This window comes from Coffea arabica, chromosome 3e (genome assembly GCF_036785885.1).
Source record: "Coffea arabica cultivar ET-39 chromosome 3e, Coffea Arabica ET-39 HiFi, whole genome shotgun sequence".
Lineage (NCBI taxonomy): Eukaryota > Viridiplantae > Streptophyta > Magnoliopsida > Gentianales > Rubiaceae > Coffea > Coffea arabica.
The window spans coordinates 48,012,888-48,028,808 of record NC_092315.1 but is presented as its reverse complement, the minus strand read 5'-3'; the positions used below and the strand labels follow the sequence as shown (position 1 = coordinate 48,028,808).

The following is a 15,921-nucleotide window of genomic DNA, read 5'->3' as shown; positions in this document are numbered from 1 at the left end:
GGCTTCTTAAAATTCGTTATGTAGACTAGGCCGAAGGTTCAAACTTCTTCTTAAACGTAAATTCATCTAACTGAGTTGGTTTGGGAGGACTCCTTTCATTTTACCTATATTGTCAACTAAAAATAACAGATCACATCTTCGTAGCTTAAGCAATTCATTAGAAAGAGTATCGATTTTGCCCATTTTGAACATTCATTTCTCATATTTCGTTGGCTTTTAGCACTATAAAAACCAAATTCTCAACCCAGGGATCCCTTTTTATTTCGTCTTAGTATCTCATCTGATAAAGGAATACTATAGCAGTTTATGTAATCATTCAATTGAAGAATTTCTTGTATAAGTGAGATATGCAGCCATTTGTTCAGCTTTCTTTCAGGCTTGTTTGTTTGTTGGACAGGCGTCATATCTTACATCTATAGCTTAATTTATCCTCTCCTGCAAAAGCCAGCAAATATATGTTTCAAAAGTTCTCTCACTCCATCTAACAGGCATTCACAGAAAAAGATTGCAAAATTTTCTGCTCTCAACCATAGTGATTGATAGTGCTGCAATGGCACTAGAAGCAGAGGTGGTGAAGAACAAGCAGGTGATGTTGAAAGTCTATGTAACTGGACTCCCAGAGGAGTCTGATTTCAACATCAGGCTGCACACCACCATAAGCTTGAAAGTCCCAGAAAGCTCAAATAATGGGGTGTTGGTTAAGAATCTATACCTGTCATGTGATCCTTTTATGCGCCTTCTCATGCAAAAACCAGAATCTTCTCTTCAGGATGTAATCTCTGGTTACTCCCCTGGCTCTGTAAGTATAGTATATCTTGCTTCCTGCTATTGGTCATTGAAATGTGTAGTTCTGTTTTGCTGTTGTGTTATGCTGGGAATGATTTGTATGGGGTTTGTACATTAGGAAGAGAATGCATTGTTTACTTTATTCTCTTAGAGGGAAATAGTGAAGTGTTAAAAGGGCTTCTTCAGAAAGCAGAAATGGTTAATTTTTGTGAGCTGAAATGGAGCTGAAATCGGTAAAAGGGGAACCTTTGAATAGACGCTAATACTTCTCTTGAATTTGTTACTAATCAACTGCAATACATGTATATATTATTTGGCCAAATTGACCTTCTAATATCTTGTCTTTGGTGGTTGAGGATGATCTATACAATTGGTTCAAGTTTCTGAGCTTGATGACGGTTTTCATGTGAATTATGAAGCAAGATTCCTTGTCTTGGAAAACCAAAATCTAATGAAATCAAGATAATAGAAAAATTGCAAATAAGCTAAAACAGTAATTTTGTTTGGTTCTTTTTGAAAATTTCAATTTGTACTCCCAACACTTGGAAACTTTTCATGGTTGGAGGAATTTAATGATTTCTTATTCCATGCCACTTTAAGATCAGATCTGTCAAATGATATTTGTTGCAAATCATTTTAAAAGAATGAATATGAATGTGTTTTTGCTGTATGCTTATGATAAGTGATGTAACTGACAACTTATGTTTGCATCATTTAACTTAAATGGTGATAACTTGCAGACAATAGGTGGGTTTGGGGTTGCTAAGGTGGTGGATTCAAGGCACCCAAAGTTCGAGAAGGGTGACTCGGCATGGGGTCAAACTAAATGGGAGGAGTATAGTCTAATAGCAGAATCTGATTCTCTTATCAAGATTGAGCACACAGAAGTACCCCTTTCCTATTACACTGGACTCTTGGGTAACTTCCACTCTTGCTAACAGTTATCTTTCAGGAATTGGAGATGTTGTAGCTGTCGGGGAAATTGGATAATTTCCCACTCAAAATTGCAATTACTAGATGGGTAATAAAAGAGATAAGGAAAAAAAAAATACACTCGAAATTGATAACGGAGTTCGGTCAAATATGCCTAATTTCCGAGCACCGCCTAAACAACCTACTTTTATTAATTTGGGAGAAGAAAGAATATAAAATTTTGGTGTGTTTCAATTGAGAGGGGAGAGTATTAATTTATAACTCTCAGACACTCCTCCTAAGACCTATCTCATCGATGTGGGACAGAAACTTATACCAAAAAAGTCAACAAATATTCATCTTGGCATAATTTCTAATCTCACCACAAACACAAATATTCTCACTCAAACAAAATAATAAACGGTCATTGCGGTACTTTCAAATTTGCGTCCTTAGACGCCAACTCAAATATCCAGAATGTTGACCAAGTCTAAACAATATTCAAACTTGGATCTTGTAACTATCTTGGTCAACATATCTACAGGAATCTCTGTAGTTCGAATCTTTTGGAGAAAAATCTCCTCTTCTTCGAGAATTTCCCGCTCGAAATGATAGCGAATATTAATGTGCTTCGTTCTAGCGTGCACGACCTGGTTCTTCGCTAAGTGAATAGCACTCTGACTGTCACAAAACACATCAATGTGTTTTTGATCAACTCTCAAATCTTCAAGCAATCCTTGAAACCAAATTGCCTCCTTCACAGTTTTGGTAATCACCATATACTCTGCCTCTGTTGTAGATAAAGCCACTGTTGGCTGTAAAGTAGATTTCCAATTAACTGGCGCCTTGGCAAACGTGAACAAGTAACCAGTTGTAGAATGTCGCTTATCCAAGTCACCTGCATAGTCAGAATCACAATATCCAATTACACATTGACCAAGTGATTCATCCTGCTCAAATATTAATCTAACATCTACAGTATTTTGGATATACCACAAAATTCATTTCACAGCTTGCCAATGACCCTTGCCCGGATCATGCATGAACCTTCTTATCACACTAACTGCTTGTGAAATGTCGAATTTCGTACATACCATTGCATACATCAAGCTACCAAATGCATTAGCATACGGGACTTTCGCCATGTATGCTCGCTCTTCATCCGTCTTTGAAGATAATAGGTTGGTAAGTTTCAAATGAAGAGCAACCGGAGTGCTTACAAGTTTTGAATCTCCATTCATACCAAATCATTATAGTATCTTTTCCAAATACTACTTTTGTGTGAGACAAAACTTTCTTCTCATTTTATTTCTACTTATTTCCATGCCGAAAATCTTTTTGGCTTCTCCCAAATCTTTCATTTCAAATTATTTACTTAACTGAGTCTTCAATTTATTAATTTCAACTTGGCTCTTTGACGCTATCAACATATCATCAACATACAAGAGTAAGTAGATATAGGACTCATCTCGTAACTTGCGCAAATACATACATTGGTCGTATTTGCTTCTTGTGTACTTGTGACCCATCATGAACTGGTCAAATCGTTTGTACCATTGTCTCGGTAATTGCTTCAATCCACATAATGATTTGCTCAACTTACAAATCCAATTCTCTTTACCAGCAACATTGAATCCATCTGACTGAGATATATAAATTTCCTCCTTCAAGTCACCGTGAAGGAACGTGATTTTCACATTAAGTTGAGTTAGTTCCAAATTCAACTGTGCTACCAAGGTTAACAGGATTCTAATAGAGGAATGTTTAACCACTGGAGAAAATATCTCATTATAATCAACTCCCTCTTTTTGAGCATAACCTTTAGCTACCAATCTTGCCTTGTAGCGAACATTATTCTTGTCAGGAAATCCTTTTTTTTTTTGCAAATACCCATTTGCATCCAATTGCCTTTTTGCCCTTCGATAGTTTTGTCAATTTCCATATCTTGTTCTTCTAAAGAGATTACATCTCTTCTTCCATAGCATCTTTCCATCTATCATTTTCTGTACTTTGAACTATTCCAGAAAAGGTGGATGAGACATCATCAACAACTAGAAGTGCATAGGCCACCATATCAGTAAAACGAGTAGGTTTTTGAATTTCTCGTCTTTGCCTATTGACGGCAATTGACTCTTACTGCTGTTGAGGTTCTAGGGTTGAAATCTCTTTCTCATCTGACTCCTCTTTTGCCATAGGAAAGTCATTGATGGTGTTGTTTGCTGATCTCACTATTATTTGCTCAAACTCCACATGTTTTGGCGTACACTCCACCTGTTACGGAGTACTACTGGTCCCATCTTGTGCTACCTTATTCAACATGACAGATTTATCAAAGGTAATATCCCTGCTGATAATGATTTTCTTTACTTTTAGACATCACAAATGATATTCCTTAACTCTAGTATTAAAACCCATAAAGAGAAACTTCTTTGCGCGTGGATCCAATTTTAATTCATTTACATGATAATATGCAGTAGAACCAAAGATATGCAAAAAATCATAGTCTGTTGCAAGTTTTTCAAACCATACTTCTAACGGAGTCTTGCCACCTATTGCAGATGATAGCAAGCGATTGACGAGATGTTGAGTGTATGTCACAGTCTCAACCCAAAACTTTTGGCCTAACCCAGCATGCAACGAACTTTCTCCACTAGTGTCTCGTTAATACGCTCTGACACCCTGTTCTGCTACGGTGTTTTTCTAACTGTGAAGTGCCGAACTATGCCACACTCTTGGCATTTCTCCTGGAAGAAATCACTCTTGTATTCTCCATCATTGTCTGTTCGGAGAATCTTGATCTTTCTTCTCGTCTGGTTTTCAACCTAAGTTTTCCATTTAAGGAAAATACTTAGCATATCATCTTTGTTCTTCATAGTAAATGCCCAAACTCTTCTGGAAAAATTATCAACAAAAGTGACAAAATAGTACATGTCTCTAAGGGATGGAGTCTTGAGAAGTCCCCACACATCTAAATGCACATAATCCAAAATACCTTTGGTATTATGGATGTCAGTGCTAAATTTCACTCTTCTCTATTTTTTCAGAATACAATGCTTACAAAATTCTAATTTACAAGCTTTTGTACCTTTCAACAATTCTTACTTGGCAAGATTTTGCAAAGATTTTCACCAGCATGTCCCAACTGCATGTGTCACAACTTTATTGCCTCCATTTCCTTCTTGCTATTGGAAGATGTTGCTGCTACTGCTATCTTAACAACTGTATTATCTTGGTAGTAATACAAATTATTCCTCCTCACACCTTTCAACATCACAAGTGTTCCCGAAATTGATTTAAGAATTTCATCTCGCATCATTATAATCAGGTCTTTTGATCCAAGGCCCCCAAAGAAATAAGATTCTTCTTCAAATTCGGCACGACCGAACATCCTTCAAGATTCTGGTGGAACCATCATGATTACGCAGTTTGATTGAATTTATCCCAACTGTTTTACATGAATTGTCATTTCCAACGTAAACAACTTCACCATCAAGTTCTTCAAATTCAAAGAATCATTCCTGCATAGGAGACATATGGTGGGTACAACCTAAATCCAAAATCTACTCATCTGGATGGGATATTGAAGGTGATACAGCCAAAGAGAAATCTGATTCCGCATCACTTTTGCACTCTACAACATTTAAGTCTTGCGGAGCTTTCTCTTTTTTCTTCAATTTTGAACAGGCTTTCTTCCAGTGCCCTTTCTCATGACAGAAAGCACACCCATCTTTGACAACTATATTTTTCGATTTGGACCTTCCTCTTTTTCCCTTTGATTGGCTTTGCTGACGATCTCTTGCCACTAACGCTTCATCTGCTGTAACTACTTTGTTTTTCATTTTATCCTACTTTCTCAATTCATGACTATACAAAGCAGAACATACAACATCTAAAGACACATTCTCCTTCCCATGAAATAACGTAGTCTCCAAATGTTCAAATTCATTAGGAAGGGATGACAACACATCAAAGCCAAATCTTTATTTTTAAATTTCACATCTAAATTTAATAGGTCTGCTACTAACTGATTAAATATAGTGATATATTCATTCATACTAGTACCTGATTGGTAATCAAATCGGAACAATCTTTTCATCATAAGGAGTTTATTCTGACCACTCTTCTTCATAAAACTTCTCCTCCAATGCCTTCCACAATTTTCATGCAGAAGTCTCGTTCTTGAAAGCATACTTATGCTTTCTGGACAAATATGATCGAATAATTTCACATGCCAACCGATTTATGGTGCTCCACTCCTTCTCTTCTATGTCATCTGGTTTCTTTTCTTCAATGGCAATGTCAAGACCCTGTTGAAAAATGGAATCTACTCGTTCTTGAAAGTATACTTTTGCTTTCTGGACAAATATGATCGAATACTTCCGCATGCTAACCGATTTATGGTACTTTACTCCTTTTCTTCCATGCCATCTGGTTTCTTTTTTTCAATGGCAATGTCAAGACCCTGTTGAAAAATGGAATCTATGACTTTGCCTTACCACATGCCGAAATGACCAGTACAGTCAAATATCTCCACCGCCAGCTTCAAACTTTACATTGGAATCCTCGATCATGTGGACGAGGAAGCTAATGCCCTGGACTCATTTATCGGTGAATCGTCTAACGCCATTACAGACTCAAATGATAGTATTCAATATAACAAATTACAAACAAACCAAAGGGTGAACCTTCGGCTTTGATACCACTTGTCGGAAAAATTGGATAATTTTTCACTCAAAATTGCAACTATCAGATGTGTAATAAAAGAGATAAGGAAAAAAAAAATACACTCGAAATTGATAACGGAGTTTGGCCAAATGTGCCTAATTTTCGAGCACCGTTTAAGCAACCTGCTCTTATTAATTTGGAAGAAGAAAGAATACAAAATTTTGGTGTGTTTCAATTGGGAGGGGAGAGTGTTAATTTATAATTCTCAAACACTCCCCCCAAGACCTATCCCACCTATGTGGGACAGAAACTCATGCCAAAAAAGTCAACACTAGCTAATAATTAGGTAAGAATTTTGGTCCCTAGAACCTAGAGAACTTGGAACTGAATATATTGAGTTCTCAGGAGAGTGTGTCTGCACAAAGAGATATCTTTTCACAATTGGAGATGTTGTAACTGAAATTTTCTAAGAATTCAAAATTTAATTCAAAATTTGATTCTTGTAGCCTTGAGAACTAAAACTAAATATAAAAGAGTTGCACTTTTTTTACATTAATATATGACGCATCAAAAGAGCTTTGTTAGAAAAGCACTCTATGGATTTGGTTCAGCTCAGAGCTTTCAAGTTTGCTTAGATAATGAGAATGTGTGACTAGTAATTGTAAGTTGCACATGCTAATGTTAATAGTTGGGCGATCTGAAATGATTTCGGGCCAAAAGATGGAAGAAATAAGAGAAGACATGAAAATCGAGTTTTTCAAAGGAAGTTTTAGCAAGTAGGAATTCGTGAATAAATCTAAACATGTGTTTTCTGCAAATTGCATTACCTGAACAACTTCAAGATCCTTCCCTTCCTATTGCTGAACCACCCTTAGGGCCCCTGGTTCCTTTTCTTACAGCTTGGAGATAGAATACTTATTAGTTTTAGCTTTTAATGGATGGACACTGTCCCTAGTTCTTAAAGACCTTCTTTTACGACTGCACTTGTACATGAGAAACCAGATTGATGTGATTCCTTCAATAACAATGGCACATGGTAGAATGATAACTTTCGAGCAACTTTAGTTCTTCTTAAAGAATAAAGGTTCCAGGAAGGCTGCAATTCATTTTTTCCATTGATAGTCCTTCAAAGTTGGCATCACATAATTCTTAAGTTTTTCTTCTTTTAGCACAGTGATAGTTTTGTTTCTTGTAGGTATGCCTGGTTTGACTGCTTTTAGTGGGTTGTATGGGGTTTGCAATCCAAATAAGGGAGAAAAAGTATTTGTATCTGGAGTATCTGGTGCAGTTGGCCAGCTTGTGGGACAATTCGCAAAATTGATAGGCTGCTATGTAGTTGGAAGTGCTAAAACGTTATATCAAGTTTTCAATGTTTTGTTACTGTTAAGAAAATATAAGTACTATTTGTAGATAATAAATTAATAAAGATATTTTTATAAATAGTTTGTTAGATTTGTACTATTATAAATATTAGTTAGGTACTCATAATATGGGTGCTAGATGTTTTTCTCATAAAATACATATTCTCATGGTATCAGAGCTAAAGTCTTAGGTTTAGGGTTAAACATCTTAACAAAAATCCTGTTCACGCGATACTGTTCATTGCATAATGTTTACGCGGTATTGTTCATCGCGTACTGTTCATGTGATACTATTCATCGCATTACTGTTCATGCATACTGTTCACGCGTTACTGTTCCAAGGTATTGTTCATCACAAATTTTGACTATTTTTTTGGTTTGAAGTGCTATGGCTAAAAATTTATGAAAACGCATCATGACGTCCACAAATATTATGCCAATGGTGATGCCTTAAATCACAAATTGAAAGTTGAAAGACATTAATTATCAACAGTGGTCAAAAGTTATTAAGATTTATCTGACTGGTTTAGGAAAGCAACAATATCTCACAGATAACTCTCTTACGGAGGATAACAAGAGACTAATATGGATTCAAGAGGATGCCCAAATTCTTGGAGTACTATGGAATTCTATGGAGCCAATAATTGCTTATATGTTTTTTCATTGTGAGACAACAAAAGAAGTTTGGGATTATGTCTAGTTATTATACTGCAATAATCTTTCATAGATATATGATATTTCTTTGGAGTATTTTCAATTGCAACAAGATAACAAGGCAATAACTGAATACTTTGCAGATCTCAAGTGAATTTTAGAAGAATTAAATGTTGTAATGTCTTTCTCAAGTGATATTACAGTTATGCAGAGGTAAAGAGAACAAATGCTTATGCTCAAATTCTTGGCTGGTCTTAAGTCAGAATTTGAACTAATCAAATTTCAAAATTTAGCCGGTGAACAATTACTATCCTTTACCGAGACGTATACTCGTGTCTTACGTTTTGCATTTAAGGATAATGCACAGGGTGATGGTGCTCTAATTAATGACAAGTCTGTTTCGGATAGAGCAACTTAGTCTTCGACGTGAGCAATTTAGTTTTGGGCGTGGCTCTCGTGGAGGAAGAAGTAGAGGAGGTCGTAGAGGTCGAGACATCCGTGAGTACACTCATTGTGGTTTAAAAAATCACACTCGTGATATTTGTTGGAATTTAGTTGGAAAACCTCCTCTGTTTGCTAATGCAGTTATCATTGACCAAACTGAATCAAGTTCTTCAGCACAAGGGTCCCAGAAGACTTTTACCATATCCGAAAAAGATTATGTTAAATTTTTACAGTACCAAACTGCAAATCATGTATCTTTTCTCTCTGCTTCTTTAGTATAAAAAAGTAATGCTATGGCTTGTCTCTCCACATCCTCTAATTTTGACTCATGGATTATTGATTCCGAGGTTACTGATCATATGTCAGGTATCTCTAGAAATTTTTCTAATTTTTAACAGTTTATTTTCTTTTTTCATACTACTTTAGCTGATGGATCTATAACTAACGTTAAAGGATCAAGCACTGTAAAAGTTAGCCAATCTCTTCCGCTATCATCTGTTCTTTACGTACTCAATTTGCCTTTTAATCTAATGTCTGTTAGTAAGTTTACTAAATTTTTACAGTGTTCAGTTATTTTTTCTCCTAATTTCGTTGTCATTTAGGATTTGAAGATAAAAAGGACGATTGGTGGAGGGCATTAGCATAATGGTCTTTATTTTCTCAACTCCAATGGTCCGATTACGTGTCTTGCTACTGTTTCTTCTCTTAAAATTCACTGTTATTTTGGTCATCCATCTCTACAAAATTTGAAGAAGTTGGTTCCTACTTTGAATCAGTTGTCTTCATTAGAATATGAGTCTTGTTAGTTAGAAAAGCATATTCGTGTTTCTTTTGCCCCTACAGTCAATAAATGAGTTTCTGAACCCTTTTTATTAGTTCATTCTGATGTTTGGAATCCTAGTTGAGTCACTTCAAAGTTAAGTTTTAAATATTTTGTAATCTTTGTTGATGACTTTACCAGAGTTATGTGATTTTATTTAATGAAAAATCATTCAGAGCTATATTTCATTTTTTGTGCATTTGTTACAGAAATAAAGAATCAATTTGGTATGCCTATACGTATGCTTCACAATAATAATACAAAATAATATTTTTTAACTTCTTTTGATACTTTTATGACTAAATCTAGTATTATTCATCAGTTCTCTTGTTCCCATACTTCACAACAAATTGGAGTTGACGAAAGAAAAATTGGACATTTAGTCGAAATTGCTCGAATACTTTTGTTGTACGTGAATGTGCCCAAACAATTTTGGAGTGATTAATTTTAACCGCATGTTATTTAATTAATTGCATGTCAGCTAATATTTTTGGAAGCCAATTGCCTCACTTCATTCTTTTTTCTCATGAATCTGTATTTAAATTATCTCTTCGTATTTTTGGATGTATGTGTTTTGTTCATCAGCTTGCTCTCAAGATAGATAAATTAGATTTTCATGCTATTAAGTGTATTTTCTTAGAATACGCACTAGTGCAAAAAGGGTATAGATGTTATAGTCAAGTTTTAAATTAATTTTTTACTTGTGTTGATGTTATTTTTCTTTGAATCTACTCCTTATTTTATGAAACAAGGTATGCTTTGTGAGTTAGAATAATGTTTCTTTTTTCCTTCTCCTATTTTACTAGTCCCTTCACCTTTATTATCTGAGTTATACAGTCTACCAAATTTCACAACTCGGTTATCTTATTCTAATTTTCAAGTTTATTCTCGTCATTTCGTAGTTGAAAAAGCTACTGATATGCCACGCACTTCATCAATTACCTCTTAATTTTTAAATTCAGGTATGACTCCCTCCTATGAGTTAGATCTTCTTGTTGCTTTACGCAAAGGTAAGAGGCATTGTACTTCTCATCCTATTTCTAATTTTGTTTCTTATTCTTGTCTCTCTGTCATATTCTTCTTTTGTTGCTTCACTTGATTCTGTATCAATTTCTAAGTCTATTACCCATGTTCTCAATCATCCTGGTTGGAGATTAGCTATACAAGAAGAGATGTTTGTTTTAGAGCAAAATGGTATTTGGAACTTGTCCCACTTCCTTCTGTTAAGCCTGTTATTGGTTGTAAGTGGGTATACACTATAAAAGTACAATCTAATGGTTCTATTGATAGATTGAAGGTTCGTCTGGTAGCTAAAGGATTTACTCAGGTGTATGGAATAGACTACTTAGAGACATTTTCTTTTGTTGTAAAGATTACTTCTGTTCGTCTTCTTATCTCTTTGGCAACAACTTATGATTGGCCATTACATCAGTTGGATGTGAAAAATACATTTTTACATGGAGATTTAGAAGAAAGGTATATATGGAACAACCTCCTGGGTTTGCTGTTCAGGGAGAAAATTCGCGATTGATTTGTCGTCTAAAAAAATCCTTATATGGATTGAAATAGTTTCATAGGGTTTGGTTTGGCTGGTTTAGTAGTGTTGGCATGAAATTCGATTTAATAAGATGTGGAGTAGATCACTCTATATTTTATTGGTATTCTAATGCTGGTAAGATTTTATTAGTTGTTTATATGGATGATATTGTGATTACAATTGATGATATTGTAGGGATCCTGAAACTTAAATCCAATGTGTAGTCAAACTTTCAGACATAGGATTTAGGTCATTTATAGTATTTTTTGGGTATTATGATAGTTCGGTATAAATATGAGATTTATTTATGTAAAAAAAAATATGTACTCGACATGCTGAGTGAAGTTGAAATATTAGGTTGCCGATCTGTGGATACTCCTATGGATCATAATGTGAAATTAGTAGGAGATCAAGGTGCATTACTAGATGATCTTGGGTAATATCAAAGACTTGTGGATAAATTAAATTATCTCATTGTAACAAACCCTGACATTTCATTTGCAGTGAGTGTCATGAGTCAATTTCTTGAGACCTCTTGTACCAGTCATTCGGATGCTATTATATGAATTCTCAGGTATCTTAAGAGTGCTCCTGAAAAGGGTTGCTGTATCAAAATTATGGGCACAGTAATATTGAAGGATACAGTGATACAGATTGGGTTGGTTCTGCCTCAAATCGAAAATCAACCACAGGATATTGTGTGTTTGTTGGTGGTAATTTAGTGTCGTGAAAGAGTAAGAAGCAAACAATTGTCTCCAGATCAAGTGCAAAATCTGAATACCGCGCTATGGCTCACACTGTGTGTGAGTTGATTTGGTTGAAAATCATGTTACTTGAAATTGGATTTGAGCATAAACAACGTATGAATTTAGTATGTGATAATCAGGCGACTGTTCATATTGCGTCTAACTCAGTATTTCATGAATGGACAAAACATAATGAAGTTGAGTGTTATTTCATTCGAGAGAAATTACTTGATGGAGTCATCAAGACATCTCATGTACCATTTGTAGATCAATTGGTTGATTTGTTTACCAAGAGTTTAGGGGGTTTTAAGGTAAATTACATTTGTAAGAAGTTGGGTGCTTATGATAAATATGCTCCAACTTGAGGGGAAGTATTAAGAGAATAGAAGTATTCTTTGTAAATAATAAATGAGTAAGAGTATTCTTATAAATAGTTTATTAGGTTTGTACTATTATAAATACTAGTTAGGCACTTATAATATGAGTGCTAGATGTTTTTCTCCCAAAACACATATTCTCAGTTCCTTTCAAGTTGAACATTGAACTTTTGTTGGTGAGCGGATGAATAGGTATATTTTACATGCCTCTACTTTTCTGGTGGTTGTTATGTTGAACAACCTTCCTGTATTTATGGTCCACTATTTCAGAGTTTGTGCAACATTTCCGGAAATTATTCTCTTTTATGACCTAATGTTGTATTTGACCTTGCAACCTGCTACATAAAATCCACCTACACGGTTTATATGAAGTTGCTGATCTCACCTTTTAATGGTTGAAGTGTTTCACTGCAATAATCTAGTTCAACCGGTTGTCTCAGTTGTTTTGCCAGTGTAACTGGAACTTCATAACATTGTTGATGAATGGTAGTAGGATTTTTATTGCAATATTTCTTCTCTCTTTCATTCGTTTGAGGGCAGAAGGCCATATGCTCCTGGAGTTTCACATTTGGCTGTTTGCTTTGTTTTAGGTCAAATTTACATTAGCCCTTCATGCCTTACTCAAGGAATGATTACATGGTTCACATAATTTTGCAGTGTTCAATGATGGTAGAGTTTTAATAAGAATTGATTCTTGATTTTGAGTACCTTTTGATTCTGCTTTGGCCCTGTTACAGGGCCTAGAGTTTAGCCTTGAATAATTCTTTATCCAGCAGGTTTTGTTATCCATTTATGCATGTGCTCTAACTTGCACTTCACATTTAAATTGACAAGGTTGATCTTCTGAAGAACAAGTTAGGATTTGATGACGCTTTTAACTACAAAGTAGCAGAGGACTTGGCTGCTGCTTTGAGAAGATATGCAACCTGTTTAGCTCATAAAAAGGTGACAGGTGCCGAACCTGTACAATAATAAATACCTACTCGAAAAAAATACAGATTTTGTATATAGCGGTGAGTAGGGTCGAATCCACAGGGATTGGGGATAATTTGTTTCTTCTAGAGTCCAAAGTATGGGGGGTTTTGGATTAAATGCTAACTAAATAAATTAACTGCAGAAAATAATTAATTAAAAGAAATGATTGGGGAAACTCTAGCCAAGGGTACACATCAGAAATGGTTCATGCACTGATCATTGATGCAGAAATAATTCCAACATTCAGCAATAGATTAGTTATAGTTGTCATGCACGCGATAAACAACCAACCCTTCCTTAATTTCTCGATAGCTAAGGTACGACCGTTAGCTATTTCTCTAACCCAAAAATAACCCTAGGTACGACCGTAGGATTTAATTTCTAAATTGCATTAATAATTAGAAAGGCCCAATCCTAACCAACAAACACGCTACGAGGGTTTGTTTAAATTAGATCATATGCTCCCCTGACATAAACCCAATTACGCCAGTTGCTACTGAGGTAGAGATAACGAACAATTACGGATTCAATTACCCCTATTTAGCAAAAATAGCCTATATGAATAATTAATTATTGCGCACTAATCAATCATACACAAGGCCATAGCAGTTAAAATCAAGGAACATATAAATACCAATAAATGAAGAAAATAATTAAAACAGATTCGATCTCACAGTAATTGTCGAACCAAATCGTCAGTTGTCCCCTTGACTAGAAAAGCTTAACCACGCCTCATGAGAAAATCTCCCCATTGGGGAATATTGTCGAATACCTGGCGTGTGTCAGAGGCCAGTCCAAAGAAAGAAAAGTAGAACTAAACTAAAAAACTAAAACTAAAGCCCTAGATATCTCTTTGCTTCTGTACGTTGTCCCCTTTTAAAGCAACAAAAGAGAGATGCGTAAAAGCTATCTAGGTGGTCCCCACACATGTGGACAAAGCCTCCCAAGTACTTCTTGTTCCAAGTCTCTCTACGTTGCTTTCTCTGATGCCCAAATGACCAAATGCCTTTCACTAGCTTGTGGTCCCCCACCAATTCAAGGGCCCAAGGATTGAAACCCTTAGAAGTCTCCATATTTTTCACAAAGTCCCTCCTTTTTGGTAGTTTTCTGCTTCATTCCTGAAATTGATTCCAAATACCAAATATGAGTAAATATCAGCAATTAACACAATATTTGTCAGGAATAGAAGGGAAAATTAATAATAAAAATACTAACAAATTATACCCTATCAATTCCCCCCACACCTGAACCATGCTTGTCCTCAAGTATGAGAACAACAAACAAACACCAATATTTGATAGTGGCTATTGCTCTATCCAACAAATTGCCAAGATACCAAGACAAGCATATATCAAGCATGGGTGATTAAGATCCAAGAAACATCACTTCGGTTAGTTTCTAAACCACAAACTCCTCTAATTTCATGTTAACTAATCTAAGAAGAAGGAATGACGCATAATATTTATCAGCAAATGGTCCAACTATTAACCAAAATCTCAACATTAAATCCATAAATCGGCAAGCTGACTTTTATTATACACTAACACAAACTTCACTTTTTTTTTCACATTCTTTTTTTTTTTTTTTTTTACTTTTCTCTCTTTTTTTTTTTGATTCTTTTTTTTTTTCAATAATAACAAAAGACTTAGTCGCTAGCCATTTGAGCCTTTTGACGCGAACTCCAACATTGGCCAGATGAAGGAGCCCGGTTACTCAACTTCTATCGCCACGTGACCACGTACTCATAGCAATTACTACTTTTTGACGCGAGAATCGACACTTTTGGTGAAGATCCCCGGTTACTCGGTAGTAAATACTAGCGGAGTACAGTCAACTCTCATTCACAGCTAATAACACAAAAACTCAATATAACTCAAAAACTAAAAGAAAATTTGCATCAGCTAGCCTCATTTTCAAACATGGAGAACTAAAGTTAATAACCGGACCAATTCACATGAAAATGCCAATAATCATTCCCTATACTTAGGAAAGTTAACCAAAAATTATAAGAGTAAAACAATCATCGATATTCACCAAATAGATATTTTGGATTCAACCACATGAACTTGATATCCTTTTATTATTAAAACTTGGCAAAAGTAGGAATAGAGGCAATAATCCAACATCAAACTTGGCATCCCATACGAGCTAATCACTAAAAAAAAAAGAAAAAAAAAAGAACGAAAGACACTAGCACCATAACTGCTCCCCCCACACCTAAATCCTACATTGTCCTCAATGGAGGTAATAAAGTAATGAAAGCGAAGAGAACAATGAAACTTCCCTGTTGAACAGCTAAGGGATAGGAGGGAATAGTGGAGGGAAGCCGAGTTCTGAGACATCCTTGCCATTTGGTGGGTGATGTTCGTCATTCGCTCATCTACGTTGTGAACCTGTGCCTCTACCTTGACGCCTACATGGAGCGAAGGTGCGGCAAGGGACTTGGCAGCTTACGACGCACAGGTGGGCAGAGGCGGCGCTTGGAGATCCGCGGCTACGTGAGTGGTTTGCTGAGAGAGAGGGCGGCGTCCGTGTGTGGCGGTAAGTGGATTCGGCTGTGGCGCGCGCAGGGAGCAGGGGAGCAGCGGTCGCGCGAGGAAGAGCTGGAATGGGAGGCGGCGTGCGCAGAGGGAAGCAGAGGAGA

The 15,921-nt window shown here is 35.9% G+C and overlaps 1 protein-coding gene across 1 annotated transcript; it reads left to right on the top strand.

Annotated features, from left to right (window-relative positions):
* Window positions 1-550: 550 nt before the first annotated feature.
* LOC113737759 (2-alkenal reductase (NADP(+)-dependent)-like) lies at window positions 551-13,274 on the top strand. The gene is made up of 4 exons (XM_027264938.1): window positions 551-799; window positions 1,527-1,704; window positions 7,559-7,725; window positions 13,137-13,274. Exons 1-4 carry the CDS (start codon window positions 551-553, stop codon window positions 13,272-13,274), a joined length of 732 nt encoding a protein of 243 aa, XP_027120739.1.
* Window positions 13,275-15,921: the final 2,647 nt, after the last annotated feature.